The sequence below is a fragment of the Gymnoscopelus microlampas genome (genome assembly GCF_963454915.1).
Source record: "Gymnoscopelus microlampas genome assembly, chromosome: 16".
NCBI lineage: Eukaryota > Metazoa > Chordata > Actinopteri > Myctophiformes > Myctophidae > Gymnoscopelus > Gymnoscopelus microlampas.
In genome coordinates, this window is record NC_139953.1 from 33,504,582 (window position 1) to 33,522,075 (window position 17,494).

General features: G+C 46.7%; 1 protein-coding gene across 1 annotated transcript in view; it reads right to left on the reverse strand.

The window, feature by feature from the left end:
• Positions 1 to 17,494, reverse strand: part of rev3l (REV3 like, DNA directed polymerase zeta catalytic subunit) — a 96,150-nt gene that overhangs the window by 13,853 nt on the left and 64,803 nt on the right. The window contains exons 12-22 of the mRNA XM_084083076.1: positions 16,496 to 16,638; positions 9,936 to 13,893; positions 7,948 to 8,885; positions 7,104 to 7,189; positions 6,002 to 6,127; positions 5,162 to 5,354; positions 3,256 to 3,367; positions 2,500 to 2,615; positions 1,027 to 1,145; positions 634 to 752; positions 86 to 227 (exon numbers count right to left, since the gene is read on the reverse strand). Of these exons, the coding sequence (XP_083939202.1) occupies positions 86 to 227; positions 634 to 752; positions 1,027 to 1,145; positions 2,500 to 2,615; positions 3,256 to 3,367; positions 5,162 to 5,354; positions 6,002 to 6,127; positions 7,104 to 7,189; positions 7,948 to 8,885; positions 9,936 to 13,893; positions 16,496 to 16,638 (6,052 nt within the window). The remainder of the gene's footprint in view (positions 1 to 85; positions 228 to 633; positions 753 to 1,026; positions 1,146 to 2,499; positions 2,616 to 3,255; positions 3,368 to 5,161; positions 5,355 to 6,001; positions 6,128 to 7,103; positions 7,190 to 7,947; positions 8,886 to 9,935; positions 13,894 to 16,495; positions 16,639 to 17,494) is intronic.

Here is a 17,494-nt window from a genome sequence, read left to right on the forward strand (position 1 = left end):
CAAGTCCAGCTGAAACTGCAATTCATGTAATGACAGACCCATCTCTCTCTCTTTAATAAGGTGTTGAAAGCGGTGATAGTTGTACCTGTGATCCTCGCGTCAGTACGTGGTAGAACTGGATGCCAAACACCCGGGCCAGCTCGCTGGTCCGCCCAACAATGTCCTGCTGCTGCAGCAACTGCATTGTGCCACACAACCGGCTCACATAGTGGTCAACCATCTTCCACCTGGTGCACGCACACACACAGACACACACACACACACACACACACACACGCGCACACACACACGCACACACACACACACAGGCTACATTAGCCAAGACCTAATTGGAGGTGTCCATAGTTATTCTATACTGCAACACGTATTGTAAATAAATATACAATACACACACATACGCTGAATATTATTTTATATAACCAATTAAGCCCTATAATGGCATGCCCAAAATAGGTTGAAAGGTTACAAGTGGTTAAAATTGGAACACATCGGCTGCATACTTTCTGATACAAAAAAATCGAATAATGACATATATATAAAATCAGCCAGACCGGTATATCCGTCAGGCTCTAGAAAATACCTCTAAAAAAGACAACAACATCTGTGTCTAATGTTCAAATAGACGGCACAGACCTGTAGAGGTCAGTCTTGTGGTCGAACCAGTCCGACAGGGTACGGGGGCTGTACAGTGGGAAGCGCTGGTGGAGCACATGGAAGGCCACATTCTCAAAAGTGTAGCTGGTCAGCGTCACCTACAGGGGGGGAGAGAGAGTTCACAATGACTTGGCTGAAAACACCGGTTCTCTAACCTTTTCATATCAAGGACGCCCAAGTTTGGTTATGTATTAGGCCACAGACTCCCCGTACCTCTGAGAGAGTGCAAATGGAACCAAATGGACCCGTTAGGGTCCATTTGGTTCCATTTGCACTCTCTCTGAGAACAACTGCCCTACAGGTCTAAAGCCTGAGAGTGAATGTGCAGAGGGAAGGGAAGGAGAGAGAGAGGAAGAAGTCAGGGCCTCTCACCTCCGTCTTCATCACCCTCCACAGGTTGAGGATGACTCGTCCGATGAGGTGGATCTCGGTCATGGTGTCGGAGCCGTACTCGTCTCTGTCTGCGGTGAAGCGGTTCTCTTTGGAGTCGCCTGAGGACAGCCAGACCAGACCATTACGGCCAAGACTATGCTAGAGGCATCGTCACTGCATTCAGGTCACATCACACACACACGCAGGCACATCTTCCTGCTCGCATGCACACGCACATTCATTTCTCCCATGTGAGCAGACCCCCGATAATGCACATAGTCGTTGTTAGGCAGAAACCTTGTATCTCCATCGTGGAGAATAGGAGGGGGGCAGAGGACTTTTGCTCCCCACCCCCCCTTTCAAGGATTACAGTTATTTGTATTATTATTACACTGAAGTATGTCTGTGTCCAGTCAATAATCAATAATGATAAGCTTGCCCACCCAACAAGTATCCATAAGACACAAAGTATACAAAATAGTGTTGTCCCTTGAAACACAGCCGATGTGGAAGAAGGGATATTTGAGGTTTTGATAGAAAACAACATATGGACACAAGCACACACTTGTTCCATGTCTCTCTCACACACACAGACAGACAGACAGACAGACAGACAGACAGACAGACACTGTGATATGACAGCCTTCGTAATACAGTTCGCACTACCAGATTCAATAAGCCAACAGTAATTACTTTTGCTCAGTTCTGCTGATGAGACATGTGAAGCCCTGTGCTCAACAACCACTCGCATCTATTTGTGGATTTGCCCAGACGTGTCAAGGCCTCCTTTTAGCAAGCAAGGAACTTAATATTCCTCCATCAGCCAGGCTTAAATGGGCAGCGGGAGCTCTGTTATTGCAGACTGCGCAAAGTAAAAGCAAGCCGTTTGATTTGATTTGATCTAATCCTCATACTTATAAGACAGCCAGAGAGGGAAAAGAACCAAAGAGAAAGCGATACTTATTAGATGGCCAGGGAAGGAGAGAGAGAGAGAGAGAGAGAGAGAGAGAGAACTAAAGAGAGATACTTATTAGTCAAGAGAGGAGAGAGAGAAAAATGAAAAGAGAGAGAAACAGATTGATCTTGAAGAAAGTTCATACAGTAAGTCTGAATGCAAGACGCAGGGTTCCTACATATTTATCATTTCAAATTTACATATTTTTTTCTGGTATGGAGCTGATGTTTTTATTCTTTATGTGTATTGATAGAGGTTGGACAAGACGGCTGTTTCCTAAATTATCACTCGATAATCAAATGTGACAGAGGGTCTGCCACCACATAAAAAGGGACGATACAATATCATGCTCAGACGCTTCAAAAAACAACTCCCAACATTTTATTTCACAAACCTTTCCAGACCTTTATATTAGGATCACTGAAAACTAAATCACTTGCTAAAACCTTGATGTTGCATTCATTTTTTAGCAGTGCCGGTGAACACCCCAGGCTGGGTGGCCGTAGCGCTCGTCCTACCTGGAATCCGTGACAGCTGCTGGCACAGGTCCACTTTCAGGGCTGAGGCCCGCTGTAGCAGGTATCCCCACGAGCGCATCTGGACCTCGTAGCCAACCAGGATGTCTGGGTCGAACCTGACAGGACAAGGACACGCCGCCACCACCACCAATCAAATAAAGAGGCTATAAAATTATGGATCCGTCTTCACGCTGTCAAAACCTGAGTGCTAATTTAACTCAAAGGGTGCACAAATGGACCCTAAATTAACATTTTAACCCATTAAAACCGGGAAAGCATCTGTGTCATTTTAGATTTTTAGCTATATAGCAGATTGGTTGGCTACTCAAAAATAGCAAATGTACAAGCTCATACAAGCTATGAGCTTGTACATCTGCTATTTTTTTTTGGCTATTTCTGAGCTTGTAGATCAGCTATTATTGAAAAAATCTGGAAAGATTTTGACAAATCTTATATATTTATTTTTAAAGCGAATATTTTTTACTCAAATCTTTGCTTCTGGGGGTCCCTGGAACATAAATATGTTGACATGGAAATGTAGAGAACCACTGATGTAGCAACATGAGTTTTTCAGAAAACCGATTTAGAAGACATTTGTAGAATCGGGCTCAGGTCTTAATGGGTTAAAGTGAATGTATGGCACCAGAGCCCCCCTCAATCCACCAGGAAGTAACAAAAGCTACTCCCAGTCCAGCCCTGGTTTTATGTCAATAAAGACACTAAAGAGTGGAGATGATCCCTGAACGCCACACTCACCTCCTAAAGACAGTGACTACTTCCTGAAACAGCTTCTGCTCATCTTCCACGTAGGTCACCTGCAGCCCTGAGACGCCCGACCTCACCAGCAGGGGCGCTGTTGCACGGTGACCTGGTATGAGGTAGAACAGAGTGGAGTGGATTAGAAGCTTCCATTTTAGCCTTCAATGTGGTATAATTAAACACACCATGAACAATAAAACACAGGGCGATGCTTGTTTGAGCAAGTTATAGATATTAGACATTTTTAAGACAATATTAATGCCGGTTACAAGAAAATATAAGACCAATTTCACCAGTGAAATAAACAAGTCTATTTGACCGTGTGGATTCCAAATCAGGGATTGAGTGCCTTAAGAAAACACATTTTGAGACTCTAACAGTATGTTAAAGACTTTATCTTTATAAGGGCTGGAAATTTTAAAACACAATTGAAGACGCGTTAAACCTCTCCACTTCTTCTAAACATAAAAGGAAAGGCAGTGGACAATCAACTCCATTGCTCTGGCAAAAAAAGTCTCAAGAGCGGCTCTACTGACACAAAAAATCAAGATAAAAATGTTCAGCACAACAGCTTGTTTACTGTGCAAAAGATAACGCTTCAACAACAAGTTCGCCGGACAACCAGCACTGAAAAGGATGTGAGGAAGATTTTTGTAGTCAAAACTGTGGAGCTGCTAGTGTCCTTCTATCACTGTTCTATAAAGAGTGTACAGACACTATATTACAGCATAGTATGCTCTGTATAGGGCATACTGTATAGGGCATACTGTATTACAGGATAGTATGCAAACTGTTCAGCAGCAGATGGGAGTGCTCTCTAGAGAATCATAAACGCAGCCCAGAAAATAATTGGACTCTCCCCGGCCTCACTGGAAGACACTTCAGATCACGCTTCCTCTGCAGAGCCAGAAGTTATTCTGAAAGATGCAACTGACCCCTGGCATCATCTCCCTTCTCTGCTGCCAACTGGAAGGCGGCTCTACAAGGCCTTAAAGAGACACACTTCCAGCCTCTAAAACAGCATTTACCCCAGAGCCATCACCGAACTGAACTCCACAAAACATAAGTCCATCATCATCGCCACGCCACAGGAATAACAACTGGAATAGTATTTCTAATATACAATGACGGCATGTACAGTAACATCTGTAAAATCTGTATATAACATGCAATAGTGCTTTTTAAGGTGTAAAAGTATTTAGTTCATTTGGTATAACATGAAATAGTGTTTTATAAAGATGCAGTAGCATTTGGTACATAATGTGTAAGGGAAAGGGTGCTTTTTCTGCAGAAAATGAAAAAGGAAAACGAGAGAGAGATAGAAATGGGGATCGCATTTTGTTTACATATCAGCTCAGACTAGTAGTTCTGCATTTGTAGATATTTTAGCCTTGTATTTTCCCTAATATCATATATTGCCATGGCCATTTTGAATAAGAGAAGAGGCTGGTGGTAGTCAGGTGTGGGTGCCTCCAGAGCTGACAATGGGAAAGCAAATACATTGGTGACAGAGAGACTATCAGCTCGGAGGAGCAGCTCTGTATCCGTCTTTGGCTGTGATTGCTAATAAAAAGCGGCCCACGTCCTGAGTGCATTTCTCCAACATTAAACAATTCTCAACTTTTGAAAGCACACTTCTTCTATATTGGTTATTTATTATTGTTGTTTATCTTTGAGGGGTGTGTGTGTGTGTGTGTGTGTGTGTGTGTGTGTGTGTACGTTTACGTGTGCATGTGCATGTGCGTGCGTTGGATGGAACCGATTTAGGAGCTGCACAGCAACTTCCGGATTGATTATGTGCAATAACAATGGCAATTGAATTGAATTAAGAGGTTTTCAGGACTTGCAGGTAGCCTAAAAACTAAACAAATCTCTCTAACATCACACTTATTGGAGGCCTCACCTTGGTCACCGTTTTGGTCCTCCTTGTTCACCACGATGACACCAGTCAGCTGGGTTTTGTCTGAGTTTGGCAGGGGAGCATCGGAGTTGAGGCAGTAGAATAAGGCACATATGGGGTCAAACTCTGGGTCGGGCTCCAGGTCCCGGCGGGTCCTCGCATGGAGCTCCATGCCCATCAGTGTTAGGTACTGTACCTGGAGCGGAAAAGGACACAAACATGTGTGAGAAATTGAGCCCGACATGAATTTAAGACATATGGGTTCACAGTAATTGTGGTGCATGTAGAGCTACAAAATAAATAGATGGTATAAAAGGTCCATGGAGATGGGTCCAAAAACAAATGAAAACATTGCTGTGATACAAGGCAGTGATCACAGTTCCCTTACATTTATTAGTATAACTATAAATCTGAGGGTTCTAAGGGTTTGAAAAGAGGCCAAAAGGTTGCTAAGAACCAGCTACATTTCCTTCTTTTGTCAAATTCGAAATATTACAACTTTAAACTTGGAGTTCCTATTTTGGGCATGTCATTATAGGTGAATACTTTCAGGAATTTTCAAAAAAGTCCAAAAGTGTCATTATCCAGACATTTCCGAATGTTCAAAAATAGGGAAAATATTTACACGCTAATAACACATCACGCTGCAAAGCTTTGTGAGCTTGTAGAGCTGCTATTTTCGCTAAGTGTATAGGGCTTAAAGGCCTATAGGGCTGAAAAGTAACCTGTTGAATAATGTGGAAGTGAGTGAAGGTGTGTGTTTGTGTGTGTGTGTGTGTGTGTGTGTGTGTGTGTGTGTGTGTGTGTGTGTGTGTGTGTGTGTATTAATATGGTGTGTCTGACCTCATGCAGAGCTTTGGCATCCTGAAGGTTCTGCATACTGGCTTTGAAGCCGTACGAGTTGCTGATGCTGGGGCCCTCGATTCCAGAGGTGTCTTTCTTTGGCACATTCAGAGCGCTAAACTGGTTCTGTGGAATGTAAACGAGGAAACGTCGGAATGAGCAACACGTCCGAGTCAGATCGAACAAGCAATGCAAAATTCACTGGAAAGGTGTGTGTGTGTGTGTGTGTGTGTGTGTGTGTGTGTGTGTGTGTGTGTGTGTGTGTGTGTGTGTGTGCATTGAAAACATGTATTGAACCAGATGATGTAGTGACTAACCGCATGAACACTAGCGTCCCTATTCTGGGCAAACGTTCTGCAAAATTAGCCGATCTACAAGCTCACATCAACGCGTTGCATTGCGAGCTTGTAAATCAGCTATTTTTGGCAAAGAGACTGGAAAAAAGGAGAGGGCAAAGTATACATCCATGGGGGTCCTCTGTCAACTAAGTATTTAGGGTTTAAGTGGTTAACCAAAGTATAACAAGATGAGAAGAAGCCTAATAGTATCTATCATATCTGTTCACTTCCTTTTCGGCCATCTCATTACTGACATCCTGACATATATACTCCTCAATATATATAATTACTCATATATATATACTCCTCAATATATATACTCATATATATACTCCTCAATACTGACATCCTGAAGAGGATATGAATATTGATAGATATTATATAGACATTTATTAAGCAATAACGTAAATTCAGTCTAACAGACTGAAATGAGGTTGTTGCTGAATTCATAGGAAGAGTGACCTTCCAATTAATATTGTATTCCATTGCCTTGTTAAACCCTAGTGAGTACTATAGTGCAAAGGGTGGTTTATTGTAAAAATAAAGTGTTACAGAATAACAGAATAGAAACGATACGTGTACATATACAGTGTATTAATTTAAACACCATACACTTAGTTGACCGGTGTCCCCCAGGGCTCTGAACTAGGTCGGCTCCTTTTTTGGCCCAACACCAAATGTCTTCGCCCCAGAATAGGGATGCTATAGGGTTCATGTGGTTAAGTTTGAATATACAGTATTAGGGTAAGTCTTTCTTATGTGACCTTCATCTGTGTAGTGAGAAGGACTCTCCTCAGGGGCTCTGCTTGGCTCCTTCTCCTCTGCTGGCGTCTCTGGGACACACACTCCTCTGAAAGACACAGGAGGAGGACGGGACAACGTTAATACATGCAACTGTACGAGGAAGGTTTCCTCACATTAACCCATTAAGACCTGGATCTGTGTCATTTTTAGATTTTAGCTAAAAAGCATTATTTTTACACTTTGGGCTATTTTTGAAAAATCGTGAAAATGAGTGCAAATCTTCTGAATATATATATTTTTAAAGCGAACATTTTTAACTCCAATCTTTTCTTCTGGGGGTCCCTGGAACAAAACATTTTGATGGGGGTCTGCAGCCAAATACATATAATTTTGTGCGTCCTTGACATGAAAAAGATTGAGCACCACTGATATAGAAACATAAGTTTTTTCAGAATACTGATTTAGGAGACATGTAGAATAGGCTTCAGGTCTCAATGGGTTAAATGTGACGTGACAAATTAGAAACGTTAGTAAATTATACGGCCATTTCTAATGTCAGCCATAGCATTGGGATTTTCCATTGTTATGGTTTAAGTTTTATTTTATTTATTCAAAAATTCAAAAAAGAATGTGTTGCTATATACTGTACATAACAACAAGAACCCCAAAAGGGGTTCCTGGCTTGAAAGGTATAGTTACGAAATGGGGTTCAAATGTGGGTATGGAAAATTCAAGTCTAGTCTAGTTCTGATTTATATGAATAAAATAAAACACATTTTCCTTTTCAAAATGAAATCCATGCCACATAAAAGAGTACCTTTCAAACACCCCCCCCCCCCCTCCAGAATAATCCACGTTCCCTACCTTCAGCCACGGGGGTGCTGCTGCACACAGGTGGCTCTACGTCTCCCCTGCACCCCCGCCGTCTCCTGAGGAAAGGGGTACTGTGAAGGAGATGGGGACTGCTCCTCCCCACCTCCTCGTCGTCCCCGGTGGGAAAAGGCGAGGGGCTGAGGAGTGGCTTTGCTTCCGTCGCCTCTGGGGAGGCGCAGAGCCTTGGGGACAGGGGCTCCGGAGACCTCACGCTTCTCTCAGCCACCTCCTCCTCCTCCTCGTTCTCCTCGTCTTGCACCTCCGGCCTGCTGGGCCCCAACGGGGTGCGCTGGGAGGACTGTTGCCATGGAGGCAACTCTGGGGAATCCGGAGAGTCGGTTTTACCCTCTTCTACATCTTCCTCACCGACATCCGACACGGGACTCACCCCTGCAGGGCTGTCCTGAGAGGCTGTGGTGTCGAGGGGAGATATACGTAGGGACAGGTTGTGTTTCCTAAGCCTGTGAGTCCTTTTGCTGGAAAGCGCATCGTCCCTGACTACTGGGCTACCAGTCGGCTGCTCGTTCCTGTCCGCGGCGTCGTTCGCGACCTTCCCCGCGTTCAGCGCGCCTTCCCGCTCTCTCCTCCCCCGCTGCTGTAGATGCTCGTACTGCTTCTTGGCCTCCAACCACAGCTGCACGCGCTCGCGGCTCGGCGGGTCTCTGCAGGGCACCAGGGCGATCTTCTGGTCACCTGCCGCCGAGCCGAGCTGCTCACCCTGAACCGCTCTGCTGAACGCCGAGGTGGAGGAGGACGGCTGGGCTCCCTGAGGTTGGTGGGGATCGGAGAAGGCGGCGGCGGCGGGCCGGGTCATGGCGGAGAAGACCGTCTTCCAGAAATCGAGGCCCTCGAGGGACAGGTCTCCGTTGAACTCGGGCAGCTCCTTGGCCAGCCGGGTCTCCACGATCAGCTTACGGCTACCGACCTCCCTGGACCAGAGATGGGGCAAAGACAGGAGTACATAATGATGCATTTGTGTTCAACAGCGCACTGTAATTCTTCACAGCCATGCAAGAGCAGAATGGACAGCATGAATGCAGTGATTATTCCATCAAATACATTAACCCATTAAGACCTTCTTAAAAATGTTTCCTAACAGTCTTTTGAAAAAGATCTGAAAAAAAATGGTTTCAAGATTTTTATGAGCTTGTATATCTGCTATTTTTGAATAGCCAAAGAAATCTAAAGTGACACAGATGCGTTCCAGGTCTTAATGGGTTAAAATACATTTACTCATGAACACCATAGACATTTGTGCAATGAATTAACCATACTGACTTTGACCACAAGATGTATAAGGTGGAATATTATTCAATACAAAAAACGAGTCCATATTTATTGATATATTATACTACGTAAAATATATTTTGTTGCTTTAAGATAGTCTTGTAGTATCCATAAAACGTGAAGTGAAGAGGGCTACAGTGTCTAAATGAAGAAGTGATTGAAGATGCTGTTTGGCAATACTGGGAAAGACACTGGGAGAGAGTCCAAAGCACCCTCCAAACTAGGCCAAAGCTGTCTTTATAGAATAAAGAATAAAAAGCCTTAGAAATGGTTCATTGTAGATCAACGTGTTGGCCCTAAGCAGCCTTCATCAGTGAGATGACAGTGTTATATACTTGAGTCAAGGCGTTTGTACTCAATAAACCATGACTTGTGCTCAACTATCTGTAACTTTGGACTTGACTGAGGTTTTTCACAAAAAAATACACTTAGTTGGGCTTATGTTAAGCAGCTCAGGGGCCTTGTGGTTAGAGTGTCTGCCCTCAGAGCCGCCTCACGCTACAGAAACAGGAGAAAGGTCCTGCCCTACGGGCCACACGGCTCTGGAACCGTAGGTTCCCAAGGCTACTCACTTAATGACTTGACTTGGACTTGTAGCTACAGTACGTGACTTGGCTGAAACACTGCTTCAAATATAACTAAGCAGCATGTTAAAAATAAGAGTCAAATTATGTAACTGAATGTGATCTTACATGGGTTTAACAGGGGCGTCTGAGGGGTCACTGCAATAGGGCTCCTTGAAAGTGGCCTCAGACATCTCCAGGTCCAGCAGGGTGCTAAGGATCTCATCCCGGGTCGGAGGGGACATGAGAGGCTTAAGGATGTGGGTGCCTCCAACTCCCCCCCGCAACAGCTGACTGGCCCTGACTTGGGACAGAGAGCTGATGGAGCGTGGGGAGCTATTGGTGGACGTGACTGCGTCAATACCCTCCAACAGGTCCCCGCTGGGCGAGCCCTCGTTGTCCACGAAGGACTTGGAACTCAACGGCAACGGCAGGACGGGGTCAAAGGCTGAAAAGAGCAGCTCTTTTCTTTCACAGTGGAAATCCTGAAACGGGCTGAGGTTGTGGCCCTTGCCCAAAGAGGACCCCCACTCCCTGCCTCTGATGGCTCTCTCACAGTCAAACAGAGCGAGGTGATTGGACGCAGACTCCCCGTTCTCCGTTCGGTCAAAGAGCTCAGGACTCAGGGCTCCGGCTCTATGCCACTCCTCCCCCGAGCTGGACAGCTTATCGGGTTTCTTCTCGATACCCAGAGCGGGCACCGCGTCCTGGGTGACGTCACTCAGGAACTTGATCGGCAGATTCTTATCGGTTAGGACGAACTGACTGCCTGCGTAGGGGCTGGAGAACTCTGTCTGATCGATGGCGTTGATGTCGAAGTTGTAATTGTGAGGGAGCTCCGGGGACAGGCTGTCCTCTATGAAGCAGCAGCTGCTGTCCAGGCCTGGGTCCGACAGGAAGATGGGGCTGTCGTCGGAGGCGATGGCCTCCTGCATCGACGGTACCTCGGGCTGGGTGCTGCCGCCTTTGGCCTTCCTGCCCCTCTGCTTCTTCTCCTTGGGCGTGGTCAATTTGGGGGCGCGGGGCTTCTTAGGCGTAGTAGAAGGGGTTCTCTTAGATCTCGCAGCCTTGCTTGTGGGGTCTACCGTGGCGGCCTCTGTGCCGACCGGCTGGAGAGGAAGCGCCTGTCCCTGCCGCCTCTTCTGAAGAAGCTTCTTCAGAACGGCCAAGCCAGAGGGCGTCTCCGATAGAGTGGGTATCATCCCGTTTCTAGGGCCTGAGTATGTGGGGGATGATCCTGCTGCCTCCAGCGAAGGTCTATGTGGAGATTTCACTTGAGCGTCTGGGAGATCCTCAGGCGTGGCCTCCATTTTAACGACCGTGGTTTGGCATGCTTGGCTCTGCTGCACTGGACCTGGAAGTGAAATATTTTGGTTGACCTCCATGATTGAGGTCTCACAGTCCTCGGCTTTCGGCACTATGGACTGGGACGGTGTCGGGTCAGAGCCTGACAGGAAAGCAGACTGGGAGGTGCTTGGGGCGCGACTACCTGTGCTGTCTGGCCGCTGAAAGGGGGGGACAGCTTGCGATGAGTTCTCTGAGGGAGGCAGCTCATCTTCTGGGAAAAGCAGCTGGGAGCTGTCACAGTCTTTATTCGCTGATGGACTTTCAGGCCCCACAGCCTTCTTTTTCCGTGACCTTCTGGGTCTTGTTGCAGTGCTGCTGATGGTGCCTTGTGACATTTCCATCTCAGTCTTTCTCCTCCTCGTAGCAGCAGTAACACTGTTCTGTCTAATTTTCCCCTTTTTGGCTTCTTCTGCTTCCTCTTCAGAAAGCTTACCGGCAGACTTACTCGCCCTCCTTTTAGGGTTTGCAGCTCTCTTAGGTTTATCAGTTTGGCCGAGACGCAACGCTCCCCCTCGGGCCGACGACGTAGTGGGGATTTCCTGATGGATAGAACTGAGGCATGGGTCACTGAAAGGGTTAATCAGCTGGTTCGGAGATCGGGTCTCCATGAGTGGGTCGCTGGGGGACCAACAGCGAGGCGGAGTAGAGTCTACGGGGCTCGGAGATCTCTCCGAGAGGTAACCCAGTTCGACCATTACGTCCGTGTACTCAGAGTCATGGTCTTCGGCTTGCTCACAGTAACACGGTCCAGGGGGCGGCAGGGAAGGCAAATGCAAGCCCCTCTGACAGCCTCCTCTAGTCCTTTTTTTGACAAGCTGTTCCCCCTCTCTGACCGGAGGTTTAGCGGCGGTGCCAGTTGTTTTCTTGCTTGTGGTATTGTTGACCTTTGCCTTTTTTTTGGCCGGTTTCTTAGCCTTTGGCTCACTGACAGGGTACTTGACTGCAGCAGATTCAGGCACCTTGGGCCAAAATTCCCTCAGAGGTGCCAGTTTGTCATACCGCTCTAACTTCTTGGGCGTCAGCACCACCCACTGCTCCTCTGCGTTCACTTTGGCCATCTTCACCAGCATGTTCTTCTGACCTCTGAACCGGTTGATGATGATGTACTTGATGATGATGGGAGGTTCCTTCTTGCGACGCTTCTGGCACTTGAATTCCTGCGCACCCGAGGGGGAGTCATCCTTAAGCCGCTCTTTGGCGGCGGGGGAGTTTTTAAAGCGGAAAGCACCCGAGTGCTCTCCATCATCGCTGTCGTAAGTCATTTTGCGTTTGGCCCTCAGGGTGTATTTGCTGGCGGGCAGCCCTGTGGGCTTAGTGCTGGCAAAGAGTGCAGGAAGCTCAGGAATTGAGCCAGGACTGTCCTCTACTGCAGCTTCAGCCGATACAGTAATATTGGGAACGCCGGTGAGCGAGGGGACGGGAGGTTCTAGAAATGGTTTTGTACATTCCGTTGCTGCCGTCTCCACGCTAATCGCCTTCTCTTCTGTGATTGGCTCTACTTCCGTGACTGGCGGGTCTTTGGCTGGCTTATCCTCTGGGGTTGGCATGTTGTCTGGAGTTGGCATGTTGTCTGGAGTTGGCACGTTGTCTGTGATTGGCGTGTCGTCTGTGACTGGCGTGTTGACTGTGACTGGCATGTCGTCTGTGACTGGCGTGTCGTCTGTGACTGGCGTGTCGGTACCTGTACTCATTGGACAGGCAGGTAAGACTGAGGTGCAGCCGGTGCTGATTTGGCTGTCAGAGACAGGACTGTCAGCTGTATTTAGCTTGCTCCTCTGCGTCGCCGCCCCGGCCCTCCTCTTGTTCAGCTTGAGCCGCGACCTACGCGGCTGCACCTGCTCCAGTTTGCTGCAGGGGTCGGTCGGCTTGTTCCCCGCAGCCTTTTTCCTGTTAAGGCAGTTGGAGAGGATGACGCTGGGGAAGAATTTGTAGTGTGCCTCCTGCTGTGCCACGATGGTCCTCTCCGTCTTGTTCTCCTGGTAGTCTTCGTACCGGATCTTGAGCTCGCCGACGTCTCCCTCCTCGCTGTCCTGATTGATCTCCTCCTCCTGGGGGTCGAGAAACCCATCCTCGTCCTCCTCCCCTTCTTCCTCGTCCAGGGGAGACGGGGCGGAGGGGATGTTCCTGAGTATGGGGCTCTTGCAATCCCTCTGGCTGAGCTCCAGCTCCGTCTTGGTGGAGTGGTTCCTCAGCTCCGAGTAGCACAAGGAGAAGGTCCGGTGGTTTTGGAGGATGGACAGGCAGTTCTGCTCCACATTCTTCATGCTGCCGTACTTCTTCCGGTTCTGGGTGATCTTCCTGTTGCCGAACGGCAGTATCAGATCGGCCTCGTCCAGCTCCATCGGCGTCTTCTTCTTCTCGTAGGCGTACGGCCGCACGTCCTCCTTTCCCGGCGACACCTCGGAGTGGTTGGTCGCCTTGCAGGGGATAGGATGCTTGACCGGAGGAATGTAAGGGATCTCCTTGTTCACCTTGAAGCCGGTGGAACACTCACTGCCACTGCCGCTCCCCTGCTGGCTGCTTTTGGAGAGGAAGTGCTTGTCGCTCGCCGCTTCCTCCGAGCCGAGCGAGTGAGCCTGCCTGTGCTCGGAGTGCTTGCACTCCAGCAGGGTCTTGGCAGAGGAAGGGGGGCCCAGGTGGATCGTCTCCTCGGGGAGTCGGTTGTTCCTCTTCGCCAGGATCTTGTCTGTGACTGTGAGGGAGGAGTGTGTCCTGGAGCCACTGTCTGTCAGTGATGAATCTAGGGATGAGAAAAATACAAAGAGAAGAATTAGGTGAACATTCGGGAAAAAAAGCAGATCTACAAGGTCATAATGTTGTGAGGTGTTATTTGACATAAAACAACATATATAGGGTTTAAGTGGGTAAGAGGACCACTTATTTGCACTGTCCTTCTGCTAAAGCAGGGGTCTTCAACGTTTTCATGCCAAGGACCCCCTAGCTGAGAGAGAGATGAAGCAGGGACCCCCTCTATATTGTATAAAATTGTGTTTCAGATGAACGTTTGCTGCTCTTTTTTCCCTCTACACCTATAACTCTATGCCAAAAATAGCCGTTTTTTTGGCTAAAGTTCTCTTCAGAGAAGGGATGCTTGGGTTCAAGTGGTTAAAAAAAATCATATCACATATCACATATCAAATCACACATCAAAATCAGATTTGGCAGACCCCCTGTAGTAACTCTGAGGACCCCCTAGGGGTCCCGAAACCCCTGTTGAAGACCCCTATGCTAAAGTGAGATCCACAACATTCTGGATGCATCAAAGATCTCTAAAATGGCTTCTACCGGAAATGAAAAGACTTGCGGCGATGAAAATCAAGTCAAGAGAAAAGGGAAATTACAGTCTGTAGGCTGCCCTAGCGCGTCTGATATCTGGTCTAGAGGGGCGGGTTCAACATCTCCGGAGAAAAATTCCGCGAGATCCCATTGGTTCACCGATCTGTTCGTCAGCCCCCGCCCCACCCCATGCCCCTCCTCCTGCCCCAATGTGCAGCATTGAGAGCCCTGACATCACAGCATTTGGAGCGACGCCCACTGCACTCTGGTTGGTTGGGGAAATGAAACACTTCCTATGCCAGAAACGTCAACAGGCTGGTCCAGGCTCTTATTTTTGAGCAAAAAACGCGAAGGAGAATAAAAGCCTGGAGATCGAGACTACTGCAGGTGTAACAGATTGTCTGCATTTTGATACTTAGATGTGATGTGAATTTGTGACATTTGAATTTGTGACATTTGACATTTAACCCATTAAGACCTGGAACTGTGTCATTTTTAGATTTGAGCTAAAAAGCATTATTTTACACTTTGGGCTATTCAAAAATAGCAGATATACAAGCTCATAGCGCGGCACCGAGTGCCGCGCTATGAGCTTGTAGATCTGCTATTTTTGAAAAATCGTGAAAATGTGTGCAAATCTTCTGAATATATATAATTTTAAAGCGAACATTTTTAACTCAAATCTTTGCTTCTGGGGGGTTCCTGGAACAAGATATTTTGATGGGGGTCCGCGGCCAAGTACACATAATTTTGGGGGTCCTTGACATGAAAAAGATTGAGCACCACTGATATAGAAACATACGTTTTTCAGAAAACTGTTGAGATTTAGGAGACATGTAGAATCGGCTTCAGGTCTCAATGGGTTAAGCACTATCTGTTCATATAAATGTGATGGGGTCAGATTTGTACAGTGTGTTTTCTATTTGATTTGAGTGTTTTTATTGTGTGATTATTTTGGTGTGCAACACTCTGCTACTGCCCCAAAGAACAGTTACCACGGCAACGGGCAGGTTCCCAGGACAATCAGGACAATTCACGCCAGCTGCGCGACCAGCGCAGGTGTACGGAGTTAAGCACCTCACCTCTCCACACAGACGCAGACACCGGTAGCACGCGGACGCCACCACGCAACTCAGGGACACAGTAGTAACAGCAGCAGACAAACACACGCAACAAGACGACACAGAGACGAGTAGAGTCGGCGAAACGGACAACAGACGGACCGACGGCGCAGAGAAAGACGAGCCGGTACCAGCCCAGCAGCAGCCGTGACGACGGGGGTGTTCGGCGATCGGCGGTGCCAGTCCAACAGTCCGGCGACCAGAGAGGAGGAGGGGGAGCTGAATACACTCAGCAGAGGGGCCAAGTTACGACTTGCCCCTCTCCAAAGCTAAGTGCCCCTCTGTGCCTCATTTTTAACCTGTGATAGTGTGTCTGCTGCGTGCTTTTAACTCCCTGCTTTTAGTCCTTTTAGTTATTATTTTATTGGTTGATCCGTCCTTTGAAGCCCGAGAGAAAGCCATTCATTTAATTCTTCTGTAAAGTCCTCACTGTTTTTTAGACCACTGCATGCTTTTACGTTTATTTTAGACTTAATTTTATTAAGTTCTTATTGTTTTTTAGTGTGCAGTGTGTTCAGAAGTGAGAGTGAACATTTAGTAAGAGGACTCAGTACTGATGTGAACTTTTTGTCTGGCCCTTAAAGGAGAATTCCGGAGTGGACGACGTGACTAATATTTGAGAGACTGAAGGACTGAGGACTTGTGGGGGGCTGCATTCTGGAGGATCTGTGACAAGAGGGTTCTGTTATAAGTGTTTGTAATTTGTATGCATCATTGTTTTCTAATTAGAATATTTGATAACTAGCAATAAATGTGTTTATTGCACCCTTGATGTTTTTATTTCACCGCTCAACCCCTGGTTTTTAAGAACCTGTGTGAAACTGGAAAAAGTGTAGAGTTCCTGGGCTCTAAAGTCCTCCAGGTGGCGTAGTCGGCTACAAATACACATTTTAACAAGTATACATTTTAAACCTCGCCACATAAACACAGTCTGGCGCAGCTCACCACTGTTGTCATCCGCGGCCCCATCGACCTGGGGAATGGACAGGTTGGCAAACAGAGAGTTGGTACCGCTCCAGTCCATCTCGTCATCAGAGGAGTCCTGCTGCTCGTCGCTGTAGCTGTCCTCCAGCTCCTTGACCGATGGCCTGCATGGGCATAGATAACAGGAACACTAATTAAATTAGACTAATTGCTAGTTTATCTTCAAGCTCGTCCCTTCTTGTCACCTTCTTTCAATAGATGCTAGTTTTTCTACGCAGATATATGTTGGTTACTTGTTCACATTTCTGTCATTTAAATTAGTTTTTTCTCGATTACAGATGTTACAAAATATTTGATTGTTTAGACAGATGTTAGGTTTGATGTTTACAGTACTTGGTATCCTAGTTTCTGAGGCACTACATTGTTCTCTTTGCACTCTACTTACAGTGACCTGATCTCTGTCATTTGTCAGTATTTACTACAGTATGACTATTTACTCTTACTCTGATCTCGCACGGATAAGAGCGTCTGCTAAATTGTAAAAACGAATTATGCATGTGGAAGCATAAACAATGTGCGGCCAATATTCTTCACCAGTGGTTTTCAACCCTTTTCATATCAAGGTCCATTATTTATTATGCATTTTGAGCCACGGAGATTTAGCCTCTCATACCCAAAACGTAGAATATTTTGTTGACGTTGGATACGATTTTGTCCACAATTCCATGCTGTATTGATGTTGGTACCAATAGGAGAGATAACAGGCAAACTTTGATCAAAGTAACAATTGTTTCATTAAGTAATGTAGATGTTTAACAATTATTTAACTCTTGAGAGCATAAAATGAAACCAAATGGACCCTTTACGGGTCCATTTGGTTTAATTTTACGCTCTCAAGAGTTAAAGATCTATAAGGGTCCATTTGGTTACCAACTCTCCATCATTTAGCTGGGGACCACCTGGAACCCCCTCAAGGACCACTGGTGGTCCCCGGACTACTGGTTGAGAACCACTGTTCTA